Source organism: Sycon ciliatum, chromosome 7 (assembly GCF_964019385.1).
Source record: "Sycon ciliatum chromosome 7, ocSycCili1.1, whole genome shotgun sequence".
NCBI lineage: Eukaryota > Metazoa > Porifera > Calcarea > Leucosolenida > Sycettidae > Sycon > Sycon ciliatum.
The window spans coordinates 26,765,005-26,790,004 of NC_088649.1; the positions used below are offsets into that span (position 1 = coordinate 26,765,005).

At 44.8% G+C, this 25,000-nt stretch overlaps 1 protein-coding gene across 1 annotated transcript in view; it reads left to right on the forward strand.

The window, feature by feature from the left end:
- Positions 1–25,000, forward strand: part of LOC135821760 (carboxypeptidase N subunit 2-like) — a 51,733-nt gene that overhangs the window by 744 nt on the left and 25,989 nt on the right. Inside the window, exons 2-4 of the mRNA XM_065334757.1 lie at positions 6,681–6,796; positions 12,660–12,731; positions 17,565–17,636. Of these exons, the coding sequence (XP_065190829.1) occupies positions 6,681–6,796; positions 12,660–12,731; positions 17,565–17,636 (260 nt within the window). The remainder of the gene's footprint in view (positions 1–6,680; positions 6,797–12,659; positions 12,732–17,564; positions 17,637–25,000) is intronic.

Consider the following 25,000-nt stretch of genomic DNA (forward strand, 5'->3'; position numbering starts at 1 on the left):
GGTCAAATACTGATATGCCGCCAAAAGTCCACTTCTACAGTCCTGTATGGTCACGTGAATCCATTCGCGCGAAATTTGCACCTGCAGTGCCGTTCAAACCTGGCGCGAGATACGCACAGAGGTATGTTTGTACGATTTTCTTGACCCGGGTTGATTTCAACCCTCCCCTTGGGGGGAGGGTTGAAATCGACCCGGGGCGAAATTTCAACCCGGGTCAAGCGCAATGCGTCATGTAAACGCGCCATTCACTTTGTGCACATGGCGGGTTGAAATCTGACCCGGGTCGAACTCAACCCGGGTTGAAACGCTTCATGTAAACACAGCCGTAGTGTAGGATCGCAAACACCAGTATGATATACCGGTACATGACTCTTTTGTAGTTGTAGGACGTGCATGGCCGTCGGTAGACCTACTCACTTTACTTAGCTACTAGTACTTGACATTCATGTACATGTAGGTGCAATCAGTGAACATGGGGTCAGGATTCAGGAGTTCTTACTTTCGAGCCGGGCATCGGTAAAAATCAAAAAAATAATGGAAAAAATGGGAGGTGGGTGAGTGGGTAAGAGAGAACTTTGCACGAGGACGGATTTTTTAATTTTTCGATAATTACGGACGACCCCTAAGAGCAAATCGGCATGCCCTTTAATACAGTTGTGGCAAGTGAAATCCAACACTTAGCATAAGGGACTGCACCATGCAGTCTTCAGGCCCTGCAGCCCTCCATACAGACAGTACGAGGTCATTTGCTATTTTTGGACACTCTAAATAGCACCCCATTATGTTGGTTTGTAAGATAACTTAAATTCCTTTCTTGCTTTCTACTGGCACACTTATGCTTTACCACCAACCCACACACCTGAAGGCATAGAGTTGAAGCATGTGGTCACAACTTGACCTGATTCATGCATTGCCCTGCTCTAGAAATGGTTCATGAATCCGCCCAGCCCACATTCCTTCTCCGTTTCTCTCCGTTTTTCTTTCCTTTCAGTTGCATCTTCCTCTCTGCTCTGTTTTATTTTCTCTTTTCGTTCGTCCCTCTTGATATTAATTTTGTACTTTGTACTGTTGAGCAACGAACTGAAATAATAAAAACCAAACCCAACCAAACCATAGAAGGTGTCTTTTTCTACTGCTTTTTCAATGCGAGCAATTATTGGACAACTAAATTAAATAGCATCTAGCAGCAGTCTGCAATGGTGTGAACAAGTAAAACTTGCCCAGGACATGAAAATGGGGTAAGGCTATGCCTATGAGACCGGCTGATATGAGTTCTAATGACAGGCCGTAGCAAGCTTTTCAAGGCTTTTCAATGTGACACACAATTTAAAGGGTCACTAAAGGTTTTTCACGGACGTAATAATAAAGAAAACGCCCAGAAAGAAACGGCCTTCACCGCTAAAAATTGGCACGAAGAAACTTGACGACCACAAGAAGACACTCTTGTCAAAGATTTGTCCACCAAGGAAAGGACAACAACTCAGGAGGTTTCTACTTCCATATTTAACTGATTTTTCCAAAAATTACGACATGTCCAAAAATTGCGAACCACCTCGTACATGTGTTACATACAACTTTATCTGTCTGATGACAAAACTCGTACTCATCACAGTCAAGGTTCAAAAGATGCTGGCAAAAATGAATAGGGATTGGATACCAATACTCCTTATGTGTACCATGTTTGTGAACTGTGTGTATCTACACTGTGACCTTTCGATCTGTTTGGGATGCATACGGCTCTATAGTACAAATTAGGTGCAGTACATTACATCATTGGTGTCCATTTGTGGCGCTGTCCCCTATGATAAGTGTCGGATTTCACTTGCCACAACTGTAGATCCGCAAACAGCGATAGTTTCACACATCACGTGGTCTAAATCTCATATTGTACTTTCACCGCTCGTGCTGGTCACGACAAGCAGCGGATTAAACGTTCCAGCAGGGGTGTCATCGATTGGCAAATCTGGATTGAGTGCGGGCACACCGTGTAGTCCGAGCAACGCTGGCCCAATCGACCTCAACAAGGGTGTAGTTCGCAACATGTACGCATATTGAACAAAGATGATGTAAATGTTGTCAAAAAAGCACCAACATTGTTTGAATTCTTTATTCTCACTATGGCACCATCGCCAAGAAGAGATACATTTATGAGAAGGTGAGATTGTGGGTTAAACAGTTGGAAAGTGATTTACATCACTTTAATTTTTACAAGTATGGGAGAGGGTGAGCGCTGCAGAAGAAGATTGAGTTAATCAGCAGTGAGCAGATTTCTTGTTTGAAAGCAGGTCGGGAGGAGACGTCACGAATGCTAGTAGGGAGGGCATTGTGGTATTCTAGGGACTTGTACAGTGGGGAGTCTTTACAGCGATCGGTTCTGGAGGGTGGGAGGTGCCAAGTGCGTGCGGGTCGAAGGCTGTACTGGGCCGTAACCTGAGCGGGGGTGTTGAGCATGCGTATGTGTTGTGGGGTATATTGATATTTTATGGAGTGAGCAAGCTGTTGTTGTTTTTGTTGTTTATTTAATATACATCGCATGTCAAACGGGCAGTTCTGCCCAATACCGTAAAGTACCGTTGATCCGCCCCCACGCCATGCCGTTTCCCAGCTGGTTTTTCGACAGGGGGGTGGGAATTAGATCAAAGCTGTCAAGTGCAGTACGATGTACAACAACTTGGAGGATCAGACTCGATGTGCGTAATTGTGCACATTCTCATCCTGGATTGGCACATATTGAGTACAGCAAAGCAAACGTCGGTTCAACATCGTATTTCGTTGTCTACGCCGAAATCGCTTCACAGTTAGAAAATCGACATAGGGTGGGAATAAGAGAGGGGGCGGATCAACGATACTTTACGGTATTATGAAAGCGATGACAACCAGTAAAAAGAGTCAGAGATGAAGAGAAAGTAAAATTATAATTATAATACGCAAATGGAAGTAACAGTGAGGGGAGGCAGGGTCAGGACGAGCAGGAAAAAGGTTTGAATTATAAACACGGGAAATTGTGGACACAAGGTATGCTATCGATTTCCATGTTTAAAAAGTTCCTTGGCTCTCCATCTGAGAAAAAGAGATGTCAAATTTACAAGTCGGGTCATCGTAGTATGATTCTATCGAGCCTCATCAGCAGGTTACGAAAGCCATTACATTTAACAGAATAAAAATACGCGTAGCATGCGTTTGAATCCACCGTCAGATACTAGCGACTTCATATTAACTTGCAGGCCATTCCAGAGTCGGTAGCTGGCTAGACACCTCGGTTGAAACACCTCCTCCAGCAACGAATCCACATACATAGAAAGGTACGCACTCACCCGTCAGATCATTAGCTTCGGTAGATGTATCGTGCAATACGGCGAGAAGGCACTCTCCTCAATAGGCAGCTGAAGTCACAGTATTACATCAGAGAGTTCGAAAATCGTCACCATGACCCACGAGGCTAATGGGCCAGTATCAATAGCTAGTCTGGTAGAACAGCAGTGAGGGCTGCACCAGCAGCCACACTCCCTGATCTGATGACTACTAGTGCCCTTGCCGAGATCGTCCATGACCCTGCCAGACCAGTCAAGGTGCCCCTGCCTCTTGCAGACCCCGATGGCGCTACCCTTTTGGAGTTTGATACTGTCAGCGTCAATGCCATCTCGACGTTGCTTGAATCTCTTGCATCCAGCGAAGCCACCGGCTCCTATGATATTCTGTCCGGCATCCTGAAATAATGCAGAGATTAAGTCTCGTATCCCCTAACTTTTATCGTCCCCCAGTCCCTTAGGTCTGGCATCTTTCCTGCTGCCTACAAGATTGCCCATGTCTGCCCTGTTTACAGATCCGGTGATAAGACCTCAGCCACCATCTACAGACCAATCTCACTGTTACATATCGCTGCCAAGATCCTAGAGAAGATTGTCCACAATTTTAAGTCACTTCATATTCCTACCAGAATCCAGACCTATCTGCCATAGCAGCTGAACAATTTGCGTACCTCTCACATCATAGCTGTGAGGATGCCCTGACACTTTGCATAGACAGAACTTGAGTAGAAGTCTTTGCGGATATGGGCAAGGCGTTCGACCGTGTGCACCCCACAGGTCTACTGGATGAGCTAGCCGCAACTGGCATAGGCAACACTGTCCTCAAGTGATTCTCAGACTATCTCACGAATCGCAGTCAGCAGGTTACTGTGAGTGGTGACAAGGGTGACACCAAACCCTGTACAAGAGGGGTCCCCTAGGAGTCTGTTGTCGGGCCTTTGCCTTTCTGCATGTACCTTCGCCGAATACCCGAACTTATTCGCGAGAGTATGGTGCAGCTGCTCGCTGATGATATTGCGTTATATGTATCCGGCTGTGATGTGGCTACAATCATGCTACGCTTGAAGGATAGTATTCGGTGGCTAGAGCATCACCTCGATGAAAATGGCCTTCGGTTCAACTCCTTTAAGACACAGGTCATGTTGATGCGGCGTCCTGCCCCGCCTGCACGAGCCCAGCCTTGTAAAGTGTACCTGACCTGTAAAGATATTGTCATTTCCCCTGTCTCTATTGTGAAATACCTCTGTATACTAATCGATGATTTTTTTATCTAGGATGTGCAAGTAATGCGTATGTGCACTGTTTGAAAACTATCCCATATACTGTATAACACCATTATTTCGGTGTAATTTAAATTTCGGTAACTTCGGTACTGGTCCTGGATCACCTAATTTAACATTACACCTAAATTTTCCGAAATACCAAAAATATGTAAAAATCATGAAAATCACTGTCAAATAAAAAAAATCAACTTGTATACTGGTATACCGGTAGTACATTGTACATACATAACATGTACCGGTATACATATGTGGAGCCTTTTGGCCTTGCTTGGCGGAGATATTAGTGCAAGAGCGTTTTTTTTTTTTTTTTTTGGTGCCATGCGAATTTATCCTTACACCGAAAAGTCAGGGGTTGGCTTTTACCGAAATTTTACAACACCGGAAATAAGGTGATATACAGTACCCAGGCTGGTAACGGTCAGCCACATTGCGATGAAAAATGCATTTGGTTTAGATAGAATGATCCCAACTGCATTAGTTCTACAACTGTGTCATCTGCATTCGTTTGAGTAAAGAGTTAATTTGAAACTATACGGTTTTGTCTATCACTACTTGTCATCAATTGCTAGCAACTCCTTCAATCACTGTTTACCCTGCGTTCAGGTGGCCCGCACACAAATGCTCGTACTCGTGGCCAGGATACAGCTGCCTTAGTATTACCCACTGTAGAAATTGAGTATGGACTGCACTCGGTTTCATTTCTGGCGGCAGGTCGGTGGAATGCTATTCCTCCAAATTGTCGTCGGGCACAATCTGCTGATACATTTGCTCACCTCACAAAGATTCACCTAGGGTTCCCTGTAACAATGGCGGGGCCATGCCTGTTGGGACTCCCTAGTCTAATAAACACTACTAATACTTCTACTACTACTAGCCCAGCCACCTTCAGTTATGTGCCCTGCTAGAAGCGCATCATGGCTTCCTTTAAATGCTTTTCTGCTAAATGGGTTTCTGTAGTATAGCGGACTAAAGAATAGGAAACGTGTCACTCAATATTGTATTATGCTTTTTTTTTAGAATGAGGTCTGTCTCGTTATCCAGGAAACAACATATGAGCAACGTTGCCGCAGGGGCCTTATCAGAGTTTAAAGCCAGCTCAATCGTAATTTTACTACTCTTGATATTAACATGAGAGAGCTTGGAGGCTCAGGGTCCTACGCTTAGCTTTTTTTTTGCCTAGCTCATGCATGTTATTAGAACAAATGGAAATGTTTTGTTTCCATTAATTGGCTATAGTGTTTTACTTCGACCATGACGGCTACAATGCCCAAACATACCATAACGAACTGATCGGCTACATCATTGTACTGCAAAAGTTTCCATCTGTTCGAATAACATGCATGATGAGCTAGGCAAATAAGAATAGCGTAGGGCCCTGAGCGAAATAAAATAACTTTCTCTTCGCATTCGAAGGAATACGACACCGTCTACAACCTTGATGACCAAGGCGAAAGAGCATAGTGATGCTATAAATTTTTCATCTCTCCTAATTTACTCAAGACATAACCTAGGATTCGAACCCGCACTATCACACCGTATGCGTCCCCCCGATACACTTCGCATACATACTCATTCTTCCAAGCTGCTGCACGTTATGATCTTGCATTTGAAAGCCCTATTTGAATATTGTGGCCAGATGTCTCTGATGGTACGGTACGAGACAGGTACGGGATAGCGCCAGGCATGCCGACGTACGCGAGGGCACAAAACAAACAAACACATGGCATTAAAGCTGTGTGGACCCTGGCTAGCGCAAAACGTTACTGAAGTTACACCTTTTGCATAGCTACGGGAATAGCAAAGTCTGATAATTCGAACCTCAAAACGGGCATATGTTCTGGGGGTTGGATAATTGGAATGCCCTGGCATACTGGGGTTTGATTTATCCAGATTCTACCTATATTTTTGCACCTCAGCGTTGACTTTCTCATCTCCTCCACAAACTTAGAATGTTTAGCGTCCTTGTGTACGTATACAAATATAATAATTAGGTAATTGATAACACTGCTGTGTTGTATTTTTGAGTTTCTACCAGAAGACGTTTTCTGTTCTGTTCTGGTTGTGCGTCTGGTCATTTCCATATTCGCAGGTCTTAACGGTAACTGTGATTTGTATGGTGCTAGCTTGGAGTGAACCTTCCAAAGCCTGTGGTTCGTGTACATGTAGCAACGGAGTTGTCATGTCGTGCCCAAACATTGTCCAAATGTGAGTTCTACATGGTCTGGCGTTTGAAAGCTTTAACTTACGTATTCATAACAGCAATTAATTCCTCTGCGTCATCGAAATTGTTGCAGTTTGACTTTTGATATAAAACGGGGTATTTACTCACCAGCACTCGTACCAGAGGCAAGGAATCGGACATAAGCGATAGTCAGCAGTATAGGGTGATGGCAAAGTTCTATTTTCTGTTATTGAAAGCTGGAATTTTTGAACTACAGTCCATTCAGAAAAAAATGAACTTCTAGCTTTTGGCCATAAATGGGTCAAACGTTGAGTTTTTTAGAATTTTTTTCTGGAATCCCATATGGAATCCTCTTCCAATTATGTTTCTGAAGTTTTTTGTCCAAAAAGCAAGCCATAGCGAGAATAGGATTTCGGCCAGGTTTTGCCCCAAAAGCACTGAATTGGGAAAAACCATCAAAATCCAGGCCGTTTGACCCCGCCTGCAACAGTGCATTCTGCGGTTCGAACCCCAGTTCAGGCAATCTTTTTGGACCCTTTTTCAAATTTCAAAGTTCGCAGCACTGCACTGTGTACAATGAAATCACGAAAAATCGCCAAATACGGGAGCTCGCCAGAGCCAGGACCCATCTTTTTATGAATGGACTGTAGGCGCAATTTCTTTGCTGATGTCGCTGCGATGGTAATTCCGACTCGCTGAGATTAGTCAGGCGTTGCAGCCTGCACATTTCTCATGCTAATGGCCACTCACTCCAGCCTCATCTCTGTTTTACCTTAGCTGGGGTGAGAATGACTTCATGGAACAAGTGGCAACGCTTGGAGAAAATTCGAGGGATCAGCAAACTAAATGCCTGCAACATCGATAAAATGTGTCGCTCTGGCTGACACACTCAGTACATGATTGTACCTGCAAGAGCAGTGTAGACCCCACACGAAAAAGACGGCGAGCTGGACGTGATGGTACACTTATATGCACGAGCTGTGACCACACAGCTAAAATAAATGAGCATGCCACGGCTAGAAAAAGTTCAATTCAAGATCGACGTGATTCCGCCGACGGTAATCAACCGACCTCGCAATGATCGTGTATTCTTACTAGGCTTCGTTGGTGGTAAAGTAGAAATCATCCAGAGCTAGCAAACAACAAGCATAGCAGCTCTTGTCCTGTGGAGGAAGTCAAAGCGTTTGTGATGAGGCACGACCAACTTTTAACCTTCCTTGAAATGTTTCGGAGCGATATTTTTGCGTCCATTGACATCAACGACGACGAGGACTTCATCTCTGCATGAAAACTCTCAGTCCAACTTTCCTGGAACGTTACTCTAGTCTTCAGACTATCATACTGTGTAATAGGTTTAGAATGGCTTACAGTCCTGCATTTCAAAACTATAGACGCGTACCTAGGCAAAAACCGTTATGCCAGCATCTATACCACATAAAATCTGTGATCACTTTGTGCATATTTTTTTCCAAATTGGGCGTCTGTTATCCAATCGTTTAGAAACTATATGAGAGTATTTATGGAGCGGTCCTGAGCAATATTCCGAAAACTATTCTCAAAGAGGTCCAGCCAAATTTGAAATATTTCAAAAACCCTACGAAATGGACTGTAGCTTATGCAGTTGTCAGTAACAAGTGACGAGTCACTAGTAAAACTGCGACAAATATTTCAAAAACCTTACGAAATGGACTGGAGCTTATGGAGTTGTCAGTAACAAGTGACGAGTCACTAGTAAAACTGCGACAATTTCGATGACGCGGAGGAAGTAGAAATATTCAGCACTTGTGCCCATATTAGTATTCACATTGAACACTATTCAATGATGGAGTTATTCTTTTGATCCTTTTGAATAAATGAAACACGTTTTGATGCAGATAATACATAAGGGTCTTTTAAATAACGTTGTTGCATGCCTTTTGCTATACAAACGTCAAGGTGATACAAAGGCACAAAGTCGCATAGATCAACTGATTTGCCGAGTTGGAGAACCAGCTTTAGAGTTACACAAACAGGCGATGGCGTCTCCTTTTATACATGTAAGCGACATACACGGCATGGCAAGGTTATTGATAATAGTTATGGGAAGTAATGGGGAGGGGAGGAGAAAAAATCACAAGTGAAAGAAATCACAACTGTAAGAGAATAAATATATTAAAGTCGGATGTAGAACCAACGATAACTGTAGAAATGAAAAGGACATTTTAATTCGAGTTAAGAGTAACTCTCCATCACTGTAACTAGATTCTACATACTAGTGTTAAAACGATCTCAACCGGTACTCGTTAGCTCGCTCGCCAGAAACTCTGCTCGTTTGTGCGGCAAGCTTGTTTGCACTAACAAACATTGTACACCGTACTCCGTACACATGGCAGTACATGTCGACCGGGGAGTCGTAAAATATGTTACGATTCCCTGGTCGATAGAGAGTCCAGTCCCGCTCAAAGTGAAAATCACTCGCAGTTATAGTGTCTGGATGCCTGCACCACACTTGAGTTGCTTGTGCTGTCATTGCAGCTTTGGTGGACTCTACTGATGTCTTGTTGCGCATCTGAGTGAAAGTTACGCTCAGTCGTTTGGAAGTTTTCTCCCGCGATGCAGCGAAGACCAGGGCTACTTGCAATCTTTGCAAAACGGTCTATTCTTACAAAGGCTACTTAACCACGGTGCCGAAAAGACATCTCGACACCAAAAAGCAGTCCAAAGTGAAGCAGCAGCAACCCCAATTATGCCAGTGGTGATAATTTGCGGTGATAATTTGAACCAGCTGAAAAATCGAACTTTGAAAAAAGTATATCCAAAAATTTATAATTGCCCCATCAATGAAACTCGTTAGCTCGCTCGATAGCTTCCTTGTTAGTGGAACTGATCGTTCTTTTTTTTATTTATAGATATGCTCGCTTCAACACTACTATGTACAGTCAGAAAGTGCAAGAACTAGGCACAAAACTGACATAGTGCTGAGACATCTTGAATCGTGGTTCGACCTTATTGTCCATTGGTCTTGCCAGTATCGTCATCGCAATGCATGAACATCTGCCAACGTCCTTCACAGCGGAGACTTTCAGCTCGTGCTTATCTTGCTTGCGCTCACCTTTCCTACCTGATGTTATTTCTATAACTTAGAACCTTTCAAGTTGGAAGGCTGTTGGAGTGCACATCCAAGATCTGCTAAAGCTGTTAGCTAGTTAGTTGTGAAACCAGGGCAGTTCCAAGTGCGACATTTATCAATATGGTGGCGTACCGTAGCAACCCGCATCGCAACAGCTCGCGTACGCACAGCGTACCAACGCATGCAGTCTTTCTGCACATTTTTCAAATTTATCGAAGAAAGTTTTGTTTTTGGGGCGATGGATTCGTGCCTTAGAGAGGTCGTATGATGCCATGCTGGAGGAGAATAAGTCTACCCAGACCTGGAAGCCTCCCTTCGGCGAGTACTGAAGTTAGTATGTCCTGGAGTCAATACAGGAATTGTTTTCAAGATGATGCAGTGTAATAAATTCTAGTAATGTAGTGCATCATGGAATTCGGTGTGTTTGAAACTTCGGAACACGAAGGGGGCACGTTTGCTTGACTCGCTACCATCATGATGTCAACAGATGGAACCCCACTGCTCTTATTCCAGAACATGTTCTCCCCTGAGGACAGCTTAGAGCCAGATTTCCGTGCATAAGAAAAGAACACAAATAAATCGTTAGACTGATTGCAATTCATCTTGGAGAAGGAGAAGGATAGAATTCGATCGTCTGCTACTCTCTCAACGCAAAGTTGATGACATAGCAGCTACATGTACATCTCTTCATGCATGTGCTCTTCACCTTTGGGGGCAGTGCGAGGATTCTAGGATTCCTGGAAATCAGATTCTGTATACTATTGGACAGCAGTTTCTGCATTGCACATGCTCCACAGTGCTCATCGGCAAGGATGTTGAATTTGCGTGTACCCCTTCACCACCCTGCTCTCCATACTATTCCAGATCAGCACTAACTGAACATTAAAGTGTTTCATTTCCAGTAGAATGTGCTCCGCCAATAAGTGCGGCATTGGAGGTGGTGATATTTATTGCCACAGTTGCACTGCTGATATTCGTCATGAAAGAAGCAATGGATGTTGGTCAAGTCAACCAGTGGGCTTGCAGTGATAAGCAAAGTACCACAATACATCATCAAGTGTCATAGCATGGCGGAGTTGGTTGCCCGCAACGCTTCCATGTTTGTGTTGTTAGTGTAAAAATAGAGGATATCTTCCAGTCTCTAACTTTTAAAGCACATGGACCTGCTATAGGTGTTATTCTATCAATGCTTGTTTCAAGTTACAGAATTATTTAGCTTCTTACAGTTTTGATTTAATTCGCCGTATTGGAATTAATGTGAAGAAGAGGTTGATGCAACTTCGGCGATAATTGTTGAATTGCGTGTTGCTCCCTACGTGGGAGCTTGCTCTATGCCTGCCGAATTCTCACTTGACCGACTTGTTATTTTAAAATGAATTCATGGACATCTGTCAATTCAGCAGGTGAACTGCATTGCCATCGAGCCCTGAGCCAGCTCCATGGGATTGGCACGGTCATGAAGATGCGTGATGCTGTGTATCTTATTCGCATCAGAATAAAAACCTGTTTGTTTTGGCGACACACTCCGGTAGCAACTGATGCTCTGCATAATGCAGCTTGTACAGAAGTCCTCACTGAAGAAGAAAGCAGTTTAGGAGGGGCTCTAGTGAGGAGTGTACAAGGATAGCCTATTAGTGTTCTACATAATCATTTGCATATTGAACATGTTACATGTAATTATCATGAACGCCGAGAATAGTAAAACCGGGTACGGCCATTACCAGCGGCTGCGGCACTGTCCTGCGTGCCATGCTGTGCTTAGTGCTGATGCAGTGCAAGATATAATTATAAGCTGAATCATGGTTGCCGTTTGTTGTTGTTCAATTACTTTGAGTATTTCCGTATGGTCTTCACGCATGCGTTGACAGACTTCATTGTGCGAGGCCTAAATCTGCAGTAAAACTAGTAATACAAAAAAACCATGCCTATCTGTCTAACACTTAAAATCTGTACACAATGTCCTGCTTCTACATACATTTCAAAAGCATGGATTTCAAAAAATGTTCATTGGATGCATGTCTGATTTGTACTTGCTGACATGCAGAACGAAGGATGCACGGTTCCCTCCTATGGCGGACGAAACCAGGGTCTTCGTTAGACATTGAGGCAGGAGAACACACCTCCACTCGTTCTGCATATATCAGCAAACACTTGCAACTGACGTCCAAGTACGCCACGCAAATCGACTTGGGCACAAAAACGATAATCTGGGCGGCAATGAAAATATAACTACCATTGGCGTGAAGGCTGCCAAAAATTTTGCGCCCCTTAGGAGGAAGCCTCGAATGTGAGCCAATTCTGATAAACGCCAATGGTCGGCACGCCGAGGAAGAACGAACTGAAAAAAAGATCGTAATTCACTTTCCTATTGCGCATTTTGACGACAAAATATCTGCTTGCGCAGCTTGAAGGCAGGAAGGTGAATTCGCTGAGACTTCGCGAATCCGGCGTAGAAAACGGCTGGAATTGACAGAAACATAGGCTAAACCTTGCCAAATATTTCCAGAGATTTGAAAAAGGCAGCAAGGTCGTGTAAGACCGCATCATGGATCACTGGGGTGACGGGGAAATGTCGTACGGTACATAATGTCGCTGGAGTATGCATGCATCACAGCCGTGAAACGTCTGTACCGTCGGTCAGTGTCGTGCGGTATTATCGCACGAGCTGATTGTTTAGTAACTGGTGGTCTTAATGGACTGTATAGCCTAACGTGTAGTTCCTTGGTCCGTTATTTTTGTATAAAATACCGCTTTATTCTGTGCTTTATTGCATCTAGTTCTTTGCGCTCTAGCGGTTTGACGAATCTCAGTGGCTCAGCATTTCAGAATAACAAGATCGTTACGAACATGTAAGTCAATTTTCAAAACGAATCTCACTCTAAATGGCAATCAAGAGTCCTCACTATGCGGTAAAGCTGCGTTTTCACGATTGAAAACGATTTGCGTTTACACGACAGCGAAATACAACCCAACCGGAATGATATCGTTGGCTTTACTACTATCGTTTACACGACAACGACCGAAAACGATACCTAAACGGAACGAATTGGAAAAGCACTTCAAAGTGTTTTGAAAAGTTTTCAACAGGTTTTCATTCTCGTGTAAAAGGTGAAAACAGTGAAAAAGATTGAAAACGGAGCGCGGTCAAGGAACCCATCTTTGCCAGAATATAACTAGCGGGAAACACCCATTCCTTGCGACCACCAGCACGTACCAACTCCAACTAACGTGTTTCTTCCCGCCCTTGCGCCAAACCAGCACGTGCTAACTCTAGCCTGATCGCCCGTTTTCCGTTTTAGTGTAAACGGTTCAAAACGATTTTCCATTCTCGTGTGAAAGATTTGAAACTATTCGAGGCCAGCCCGTTTTCGTTACGTTTCGTTTCGTTTCATTTTGTCTTTGTGTAAACGCAGCCTTATTCCCGTAGCTATGAAAAAGATGGGGTACATGGACCGCACAGCATCATCAAAGACAGCTCGTCACCTTATTCAAATAGGGCTTTCAACTGCAAATTCATAACGTGGTTTTTGTCAAAACTTTATTCTCACTTTACCCAGTGACCAATAAGCGATAATAGTGTGAGAGAGGAGGAAGAGTGATGAAAAATTGGGTGAGCAGGGATTAGTGAATACGTGTATGGGCAGGGTGGTCGCTGCACGAGCATACAGAGTTCTGCAACAGCAGGGATATCTGGGATTTGAAGAGAGTGCCCGAAGGGATTTCGCGAAGCTGGGTGGGCAATCAATTTAAAAAGTAATGAAGGACATTGTACAGGTATAGTGTACAGGGGAATGGAGACAGGGATCAGTGCGTCCGGTCTGGAGTCCGACCTAGGATGTGGAAGACGGCCAACATGGTTTAAATCCACAAGCAATCTTCCCGCTCAAGCCTTAAGAATTACAGGCCCGTACCCTTGCTGTCAAGAGTACATAACCCCCAAGAGTGTGCAATTCCAGCTATGGGGTCTGCGACAGCAGAACTTCACATCACGTGATGAACCCGTACACATTATTTGCACTCTGTGCATGATAGATACAGGGTTGTACGCAGCCCAGCTTTGGGTACTTTGGGAACTCTCTTGTCGTCACTTTGCACTGTTTGCCAGCATAACCTTTTGAACCATGTCACGTGATGTGAAGTTCTGCCGTCGCAGCACAGCATAGTGGTTTTGCAGGCAGTTGCACACTCTTGGGGGTTATGTACTCTTGTTGCTGTGCATAATCTCGAAAGTTATGGAAACTCTTACTGTTATGAAACCACAATTTCTCAAGTGTGACAGGCCTTCTCGCTTGTGGCATTGTGTTCGTTTCAATGCAGTTGTATCTTGACTCTGCCGTACCGCTGATGTGTACGACGTGGTATACGCTACATGCGCTATGTGTGATTTGCTGTGTGCGCTATAGTTGTATGTTGTATGTGTTTGCTGTCATTTTCACGCTATAACTACCTGGTGGTTTTAGCGTTAGTTGCTGTTGATCGAAGTGAAATATTCTCTCAAGAGTTAATAGTTGTCCTCGTGCAGTGTGGTCGTTCGATCCTGACAATTTAGAGAATCACAGAGGGTTCACAACATTTGGAGACCACTCCAGGATACGAACCGAGCATGAAACAGGAACTAGGTTATTTGGAAGCCAACTTTTTCACCAACGGAATTCGGTATGTATTTGAAGGCGATAGATTGATGAAATGGGTGACGCTGCGCGTGTGAGGTTGATGGGAGGTTCAGCGGAGGCTCCCTGTCACAGCGGTGGGCATGGGCCTTTAATGAAAGTATCGACATACGACAGAAGGCAGCCACTGGAGCGTTATCTCCACCTATTCGAGGACGTCTGTGTCAAGAATGAGTTTGACGAAAACGAATGGCTGCTGCGATTGCGTATCGCTCTGTCGGGTAGCACTGTGAAAAGGAACTGTATTGGCTGCAGCAGGCTGGGCATTGACAGACTGCACCAGTGGGACCAAACAAGGAAAGTGATTTTTCAACCGACCATATCCAAGGCCATGACAGCCACCCTCAGAGGCCATACATTGAAAGTGATTTTTGCCCCGACCAAATCCCAGGCCATGACAGTCACCCTCAGACGTGCCTGCTTAGATCTCCCTGCACTCCTGTTTGATGGCACACTGGTACCCGAGACAACCAGCATCACCCTCCTTAGCGTGAAGATGGACACCAGTTGACCTTTAGCGATCACCTGATCACCCAGATAGGCTATGCCTTTGGGAGATCATTGAAGGTGGCAGACCACCCAAAAATTCGGTGAAAAATCGAATTTGTAAATTCATTTCCAGTGCTACGTCAGTTGTAAGAGCATGACTACATGTAGCTGCAAAATCTCTGAAAATTTTGTCTCGATCTGACCAGCCGCTCAAGAGTTATGGCCGAAAAAATGTGCCCTTGCAAGGAAAAAGATTCTTTTGCACGCTGTCATTTTTTGGCAGCACTGTATTTGAATATGAGCAGACCGTGCGAAACTTGTCCTATCATGGAAACACGCGAAAGTGTGCAGAATTTTGCTTTTTTTTAGCCACGTATTGGGCTGCACATGCAGCAGGACCTTTGCCAGCACCCTCGTGACGTTGCAGATATGTGGCTTGAATATTGTGGTTGACGTTGATTTAGTGACTTTGGCAAGTTTGAGTCGTGTCAAGAAGTCAGGTAGGATTCAGTACTAGGCAGTAGTGGAACGCGAGTGGTAGTCTTTGCCGATTTTTGAGGGTATCCTGGATTTGGTGTGCAGTGCTGTGGAAATGGCTTGCTGTGGACGACGTCCCAGCACAGGATGTTGTATCAAAGGTACGACCTCGTAGCACGTGCTAAACCTACAAAAATCAAAAATTGACTTGGGTCTGTGGGAGTCTGTGAGAGAAAGCACACTCGTTCCGTTGTGACAGATTCTAGGGCCACTTTGAGGGGCCCTACCCCACAACCCATGGCTGCTTCTGGACTTGTTTTAGGTTTGGATCCCGTGCACGGACAGAATGGGCACGAAAATGTGAACATGTTGTAAATGCATTCTTTTGGCTCCTGGGTGTCGCGCACACCGAGGCACTATGCAGGAATTTTGAGTTTTTCCGGCTTGGAGAGCCTGTCAGCGAGGTGCAAGAACTTTTAAATCATGTCCAGAGAGCCAGTATAGTGGAAGAAGTGTGTGGTCAAACTTTCACTCAAATCCATTGAGAGACACCAAAGTTACGGTCAGTTGAATGCCATATGGAATTTATGGGTAGACTGACCCCTTAAATAATAAAATTTACAAACTACCTACGCTCCGCAGCCACCCGTGCACTCCAACGGCTTGGGGTCCTAAACCGAGCCGCCCACATCCTCACCTGCGCCGGCAGGTGGACCGTATATAAGGCGTTCGTACGACCAGTCATGGAATATGCGCCTCTTGTGTGGATGGGAGCTGTGCAGAGTCACCTCCAGCGACTGAACAATGTTCAGCGCTGCGCACTGGATGCTTTCGGTCCTGGTGGACACCTAACCAGGCTGGCCATCCGCTGTGCTGTTGCCTCGCTTGCCAACCCGTACCAGCTGCACTGCTTGCCCGGTCCTCCGTATCTGCTCTCTGTTCGCCACAACGCAATATCCCCTTGACTAGCCCCAAAAACTCGCAGCGAGCACGGTAGTATCATTGGCCATGAGCACCAGCTAGGCATTTCCCAAATCGACCCAATTTTTCGCCTAATCGGCTTTTCTATCGGCTGAGAGAATGTCCAAATTCGGCCATATTATGAGCTCCAAAGTAAGAATTCGGCTCAAAGCACTACTTGAAATCACCTATCACAGCATAGATGTAAAAAAAATTGTAATCTGCAATGGACTGTCATTAAAACAGAAACAGATAAAATAATAAGGCACCCATTTTGATAGTCCAGGCCCACGCCTGGTAAAGAAAATAAATAGAGAAAAGAAAAAACGGATATTTGACAGGAAGTGCAAGTACAATGGGGATACAGTGCAAGTAGTTAGTTCTCACGACGCCAAGCCACACTGCGCAACAGCCAAAGCTGCTGACCGGTTCTGATCAACGGCAGAGGAAGAGGCTGGACGTCGATGACCACGAATGGCAGCGGCAGCTGCTCGGATGAGGGCAAAGCCCAACCTCACTCGAAGAAAGGCAATCACCGACGAGAAAGACTCTCCTATCTTCTCCGATACCATGGACGCAACCCTGCGGTAGAGAGCCTTCGCTGCTTCGCTTTGCCCGCCAGTGCAACTGAGGGCGATGGGGACAAATGACGCATGATCGATGTGCAAAATTCGTGCTTCGTAGCTGCGACTATTCTCCTTCTCGTGTCTGGCATAGACGGACACCAGGGAGGCGGGGTTTCGGTTTGAACGAACATAAGGGTTATACACCCGAGCATCGAAGAATGTTTGCTCAAACCTACCAGACTCCAATGGCAGCCACATCCAGCCGTGCACCTCCATAGATGTATATGTACTTTGCATGCTGTAGAGGCACTAACACATCCATTCCCGACGAATTCAGCGTTCAACATTTTCTTCAGACTTCGTAGCTCAAACTTGGTGTGAATCTACACAGGCGGCTGGGTAAAAGCCCTCACTGTAACCCACACACTCCACCTACAAACTAGTACGACAAAATAGAGTAATAAGATATTCTTCCAGGAAGTGATATACATCCTATCAACATTCTACTTTGTTGTCCCAGAGATTTGTACGGTAATCAACTTGTTCACCTACCTGCCGGTCTGTTCAAAGCCACAACCAAATTACAAACCCTGTAAGTCATGTTGTGAATGTACCGAAAAAAGGCATTTTTGTCGTAGTTCTTTTGAGATGTGGCATATGGGATTTCGGGATATTGCATCTCGTTGATTGATCTCATTTATCCTGACCACCCTTTATGACCCGAGTCTGACGCCGCTCGTGGAAGACTTTTCCAGGTGGAACTCCGTGTTGGTAGTACTTGACAAAGTTTGCTTCTGGTAGCTGCAGCGGCCATAACTCGGTAAACTCTTCCCATTACTATTTTTAAATACCTTTGCAACATTTCAATGAAATCTATACGGCCATTATGTTTGACTATAATGCTTTTTGTCCACCACACACGTCAGCCAATATTGGATTCAGTAAACCGTGCTCCTAGGTCCTTCACATTGATTCAATATCGAATATCTAATGTTTAATGTATGAACCACATAGCTGGCTGTACTTCTTGAAGAAATGAAGAAAATCGATCTGGCCACTTTCGGAAAAAAACCCGGCGAAGTACAGATATTTGCTTTCGGAGCCAAATGAGATTGTTAGTATGGGCAGCCAAGAACCCTGAGAAGAAAGCCCAGCCACCCTATTCGGCTTGGCTTGACTGCAGAAGTCACCACTCAGATACAGTAGAGGCAAAATGCTGGGATGTGTGTTTGTGTAACATACTCCAACATACCAGAAATGTCAAATCAGGTTTTAACTATGAAGGTATGTTTCAATCCTTCCCATTTTTCGGAACTGACAATATTCTGGTAGTAGAGTTGTACAATTTTGAACAAAATCGATCAGGTCGTTTTATGTTCCGATTTGGGTATACAGGCACAGTGTGCTGGTGTAAGATCATGAATGAGAAACATAGGGTACCAGGTTCAAGTCCTGCTTGAAAACGGAAGGATTTTTCCAGCCGTGCTGCGACCCACAGTTAATGGGAACTCGTGGCCTAGCACGAGGAAATCATGGATGCAGTGAATGGGATTTTTCAGTCTTTGATCACTTGCTGGTGAGCTGATCTACTTACCTCCCACCGCTTTAGGGGCTGCATCTGCGCCTGGATCCTTGAGGGGTGGTGGCGTTCCTACGGATGCGGAAAGCCCGGCTTCCAGCCAAGTCTCACGGGAATCGTGAATTCTTTATTTAATTAAGTGGGTACGAGCCAACTTAATATCTGTCAACCTGTAAATAAAACATCGCACGAAAGCCATATCAGGTGTTGCCGGGGCGGGGGGGGGCAGAACACGACCACCAGAGACGAGGTAAAGCAATCTCGCAGAAGAGGACCAGCAAGTCCATTCAGGCAGCGGTAAACAAGTATATAGGTTTTGATTTTGAGGTTTTTCTCAAGAGTGTACAAGTTAGTATGACAGTAGACAAAAGTGGTGGGGTCATTCTATCCAACGAAAATATGCTTTCCTACCCTTTTGGACCTGTCCCAACCTGAGCATTTCAAGTTGGAAGGTTGTTGGCTTGCGCCTTGGAGAAGTGTTCCAGCTAGGTGTCAGGTTGCTGAGTGTCTCAGTACTCCTTGTCACTTTTGTGCCATTTTGTCGCACTCGCTGACTTTATTTAATCTGATCACGTTGGTGGACTGTTTGTCGTAACTCGTAACATCTTGTTGCGGCGAACGTGGCTCCTGAGCATGATCCTCTCCCAGCCGTGTTATGGTTCAAACAGTTTCTTTCAAGGACTTAGTGCACACGTGCTTGGTCAGCTTGAAAAGATGTTCAAGGCTTGCATCCGTACAACCTTGTAACATTGGCTCTTGACTCCAACTGCCCCGCTGCTCTCTCTGCTGAGCATTGTTAGTCTACCACATACATATACACACAAAATTGTCTTATTTGTTCATCGATGCATTAACACCTCCTGTAGCCCCCTTCTTCAACAATTATTCACTCGAACGGCCCCAGATAATGTTCCGGAAGATCAGCGCACCACACAGGGACAAGTGACGAACTTCCTTCAAGTTCCCTTTCTTCGTAGGCCTGCGGGACGATCGACTATGATGTTTCGGGGAAGCATTCTCTGGAACGCTCTCCCCTCTGATTTTAGAGTGATAGGTGTCCCTGGTCCCTTCAGAAAAGCTCTTTCTGCCATTGATATACTTACTTTGTGAATATCCTCGTTAAACTTTTATTATTGACTGGTTTGAGGGAAAGAGACAAACGGGAAAAGTCTGAAGAAAAAATTGACTGTCACCACCAGGACTAAACTTTTATTATCTGCCATAAATTCCAACCTTCTCATGTATCAATCATTAACTTTTGTGCATGCATGTCTATAAAATCAACCACGTGTTCCTGACTTCATGAAATTGTCTTTCTATTCTTTGATTCCTTGAAACTATTTTCTTTCTATTTCCGACACCATGAAATTGTCTTCATATATTTTTTTTCCTTTTCTCCTTTTGGTGCTTTCTGTCCTATATTATTATCATTAATTTTCTTGTTTTCCCTTGCATATCATCCCTTCATCTTTCTGTGAGAACCTGTCCTTTGGGCAGATGAGAAGGCATCTCTGCCTGTTTATTTGGTGAAGTAAAATAAACAACAACAATAACAACAACATATTGTCCTTCTCCTCTTTCACCATAAATTATGGTAAAGGAGGAGAAGGACAAGATGTTTGAATTCTTTATTCTCACGATGGCACCATCGCCAATAAGAGATAAATATATGAGAAGGTGAGATTGTGGGTTAAACAGTTCGAAAGTGATTTACATCACTTTTAACTTTACAAGTATGGGAGAGGGTGAGCGCTGCAGGAGCAGATTTAGTTAATCAGCAGTGAGCAGATTTCTTGTTTGAAAGCAGGTCGGGAGGAGACCTCACGAATGCTAGCAGGGAGGGCATTGTAGTATTCTAGGGACTTGTACAGTGGGGAGTCTTTACAGCGATCGGTTCTGGAGGGTGGAAGGTGCCAAGTGCGTGCGTGTCGAAGGCTGTACTGCGCGAGCAATTAGAAGTGACCGAACACAGAGACATATATTATGCTTCAGATGATGATATAATACTAATTGCTCCGGTTTCTCGGTCAGTCTGATACGGGACCGGAGTCAAGGGAGCGAGAGGATAATGGTGGTGATAAAGCTATGGAGCCATACACATAACAGAACATCAATCTCCAAAACTCGGGCAGGATTTCCTTCATGAAGCTGGGTTCTCTGGCAAAATTGGTAGATAGTGGAAATGTGTTGCACAAAGCAAGCATGAATGCGCGCAACCGGTTGTTGCTTCCGAAGTTTGCGGGCTTTTCGGAGGTATTCACAATTTTGAAGATGGGGCAGATGCATTATTTGCATTTATTGACCGGAATATGATCCATGTCATGATCTAGTGCACAAGTTAGGAGGGAAAACAGAAAATTGGAGAGGATTCTACTTTGAGTGAAGGCAATATCATGGCATTGGTTTCGCAAATTTACGCAAGAGGCGTCCTCTGTACCCGTAATAATCTGCCGACGGCCCTTCGGCTGGATAGGAATGGACGCCATATAATCAAGTAAAATTCCTAAAAATAGTTTCCAGGAAGTACTCTGCTACTTGAGGTTTGGTCACGAAGATGGTATCCGGACACTACGTCGAACGGAAATCATACATTTGCTATGAGTCTCAACACCACATTCTCCTTTCACTCGTAAATGTATTTATCACAGTAGTCAAAGAATGACCAACCTGGCTGAGAAAGATCCAGCACGTTGGTCCAGCAGCAGCCATTTCCGGGGTAATGGACTGAAATGTAGAGTTTGCAGGATGAGCATGGCAAGCAAATGCTCTTTCATTTTTCCGTAAACTTACGGAAAAATGGGCGACGAGAGGTCGCCCTTTCGCTGCGCTCAATGCCAGCTGCTTGTCTCCAAGATAGTGCACCTGTCATTGGTTCTTCCTTTTAAAAGGTACTTTTTACCCCAAGGACTTCTGTTTCTGCACATATCCCCGAAAATAATTCCAAGCAGGTATGTTTAAGTCCAGTGAAGTCATATGATGCCTCCGGTACATCTAGGGTAGTTGAAATTTTGGTAGTTCTAGGGCTAAGAATATGGTTCGAAGCTCCTGGCACTTGGCTGGAGGTGTGCTGGGAATGAAGTTGGGATTGAAGGGCGTGGCGTTGGGGTTAAGTTGAGGTGTTGGTCTTGGTGGACTGATTGCGTAAGCGCATGGGTTAAGCTCATTGTCCGTGTTTAACTGTGACTGAGACTTACGAGCACATGGTGATCTTGCGGCCTAGCAAACTACTGCGTGATGCAGTCCTTGCCGCCAGTTGGCCCTGCTCAAGCGCTGCAGCCTCATTGGCCCACTGGACCTGTAGGTCGGGGTGCTTGGGCATTGCAGGTGTTGTGCAAAATGTGTGCTTGCCAACTGCCAGAACAAACGCACTGGGTGGTGTGTCAGGAGACTGGTGACTGGCCTTTCCACAGACTGGTGGGTGTTTGGGAGCTGTGGGTGTTGCACTTGGTGCAGGTACCTCCATGAGCACTTCGGATACCCCAGGATAGGGCCCGATCACCGCTCCATCTGCTGGTGCCCCCGCCTGTGTGTCCACCGCTGAGGTTTCGACTGTTAAGTCTGCTGCTATGGTTGGTTGGTCTGTGTTGCCGTGGTTCTTTACCTCGCGCTCGCTTTGTGGCGGAGCTTGGAAGCCATTTATGGCATCAGAGTACGAACGTACAGCCGGCTGTTGCACACTTGCTTGCTCATTATTTGGTGGAGATTTTTCGTTCTCCCATACTGAACGCGTTCCCTTTGGGCAGTGAGTAGCCAGGTGGCCTGGTGAATCACACAGTCTGCAGGTCTTTGGCTGATCAGTGTACCGTACAGAGAACACGTGACCACCAGGTGTCCTGACGGACGACGGAATAAACAGTGCATGGCAAGCAAGGTGGAAGCTTACATAGCGTACACCAGACGCCACCTTCAAACCTCGGCAGGTCGTTACGTGCCCATGACGTACCGTACTAGCGGTTTTCCCGTAGGGACCCAAGGCTTTCAAAAGTGCCTCGTCTGATATCCATCAGCGCTGCAGATGCTGCTGAAGAACTTGATCTTGTCCTCTTTGATGCGGCATTTGTCTGGGTTCGACTTGAGACCAGAATGCTCGCAGCGAACCATCATCTGCTGCATGTTGAGATCATGGTCCTCGTCTGACGTCCCGTATGTGACAATGTCGTCTGCGATGCCGGTGACATCTGGGCACCCTTCGAACGTCTGGTCGATCCTTGCTTGGAAGCCATCTTGCGACATCTTGAGGCCGAATGGCATGCGAAGGAATCTGTAGCGCCCGAATGGTGTGTTGAAGGTGGTGAAGTAACTGGATTCGTCGTCGAGCTCTACATTCCAGTACCCACACTTGACGTCGACGATTGAGAACACTTTGGCACCTCTCAACTTCGGGGTGATCTCCTCAATGGTGGAGACCACGCGGTGCTCTCGCAGGATGGCGATCTCTAGAAGAGGACTAGCAAGTCCATGCAGGCAGCGGTGCAAATACATAGTTTTGAAGTTGAGGTGTTTCTCAAGGGTGTACAAGTCATCGTATTTCCGCAAATAAATGATCGTCCTCGTATACAATGCCTTGAATACAAGGCTTGGGCAGGGGCGATTTAAAAAATACAAGACCGTGTCCTGTTGAAAGACCGGGTATACTAAATGAGTCTTATGACCGTGCTCAAACTGTGGGAAAAATAGAAGACAGTGCTCAAACTGCGTACAAGAAAATGGAAGAACGGGGGTAAAACTGTTTGGCGAAAAATAGAAGACCGGGGTCAAACTGGGTTGAAAGAAGAAAAGACCGTCCTCAAATACAGGACCATCCTCAATTATAAGGCTGGGCTAGGACGAGTTTGAAAAAAATAGTAGACCAGCCTACCATTTGCAGAATGACTGTATAGAAGAATGGAGGAGTCATTCCATCCAACAAAATATGCTCTCCTACCCTCTTGGATATGTCCGAACCTGAGCCTTTCAAGTTGGAAGTTTGTTGGCTTGCGCCTTGGAGAAGTGTTCGAGCTAGGTGTCAGGTTGCTGAATGTCTCCGTACTCCTTGCAAGTTTTGTGCCATTTTGTCGCACTCGCTGCCTGCATATGATCTGGTCACGTTGGTGGACTGTTTGTCAAAACTCGTAACATGTTGTTCTCTCCACTTTTACCATAATTATTAAAATGCCTCCTTAACCGAGTAAAATTATTTAAAATCATAAATAATTGCTTTATAACCGCAACCAGTAATACATGCTGGATCGACATTTGTGTACAATTTATTCATGTAATGTAAAACTGTGGAGACAATGTGCAATAAAACGATGAAAATGTGATTCCTGATGAGTGTTGTACGAATACGTGTTTCAATCCAAATTTCTTCACATTTTTCATCGTTTTATTGCACATTTTCTCCTCAGTTTTACATTACATGAATAAAGTGTACACAAAATCCAGCTAGTATTTGGCCATCATTTTTTTATATCTATGTTTCGCGTCAGTTCAACTTCCAGAATCATATGCGAGAGGTGGAAAAAAATAAAAAGTTCCAAAATAATAAAAAGGCTGATCAGAGGTGTATGCACTGTACATGGGCACAATACCTCGTGCATGGTGTACATTCGAAAGAAAAATCGTACATCGAAGCACAACATCTGGGTTATCAGCATGAGTAAATATTCACTTTGGACAGAGGAGGCAACCATTGGTCATGGTGCCTATGCTTCGCTGGAATATTGTACTCAGACTTCAGCAGCGGTGCAAAGAGCTCCGGAACGACGCATCCTCTCAGCTTAGGCGATCAATGCGGTCTCGTGTAAGCTCATAGAATTTTGCTCCCAGATGCCGAACAAACGATTTACTAACGCTGGCCTAGGCTAGAGGCCATTTCTGAATCCCAGCTTCGCCGTATGCAACCTATACACACTGATGACTCGCACAATCGTACACTCACTGTGCATGTTCGATTTTTTTTATTTTTTTCCGAAAAAAATCAAAACGTATGCGTGCGGACGACGCGAAACATAGCTATAAAAAATGATGGCCTTACTGATTGCGGTTATCAAATTGTTGTCTCCTCGCTGGTTGTTAAATTTTTGGTTGACTTATTATTGCTATTTGCATTTTCGCGTCATCGTCAATCAAATGATTGATAATTTCGCTTATGCTGAGTGGTGGTAAGCAGATATCAAACCTGCAAGATGCTGATGTTTAGGCAGAAAGCAACATGCATGACGGAAAAAAGAAAACAGGATAAGTATGGTTATCGAATGCGATACGTTATGATAGTTATTGCATGTTGATATTGTGATAAATGGTGTGATTCTATTGCTACAGTTTAAATACTGAGGGGTTGATAATCATAATGATATTATGGTATTCGGGTAATATAAGGTAGTATTTGGATGTTT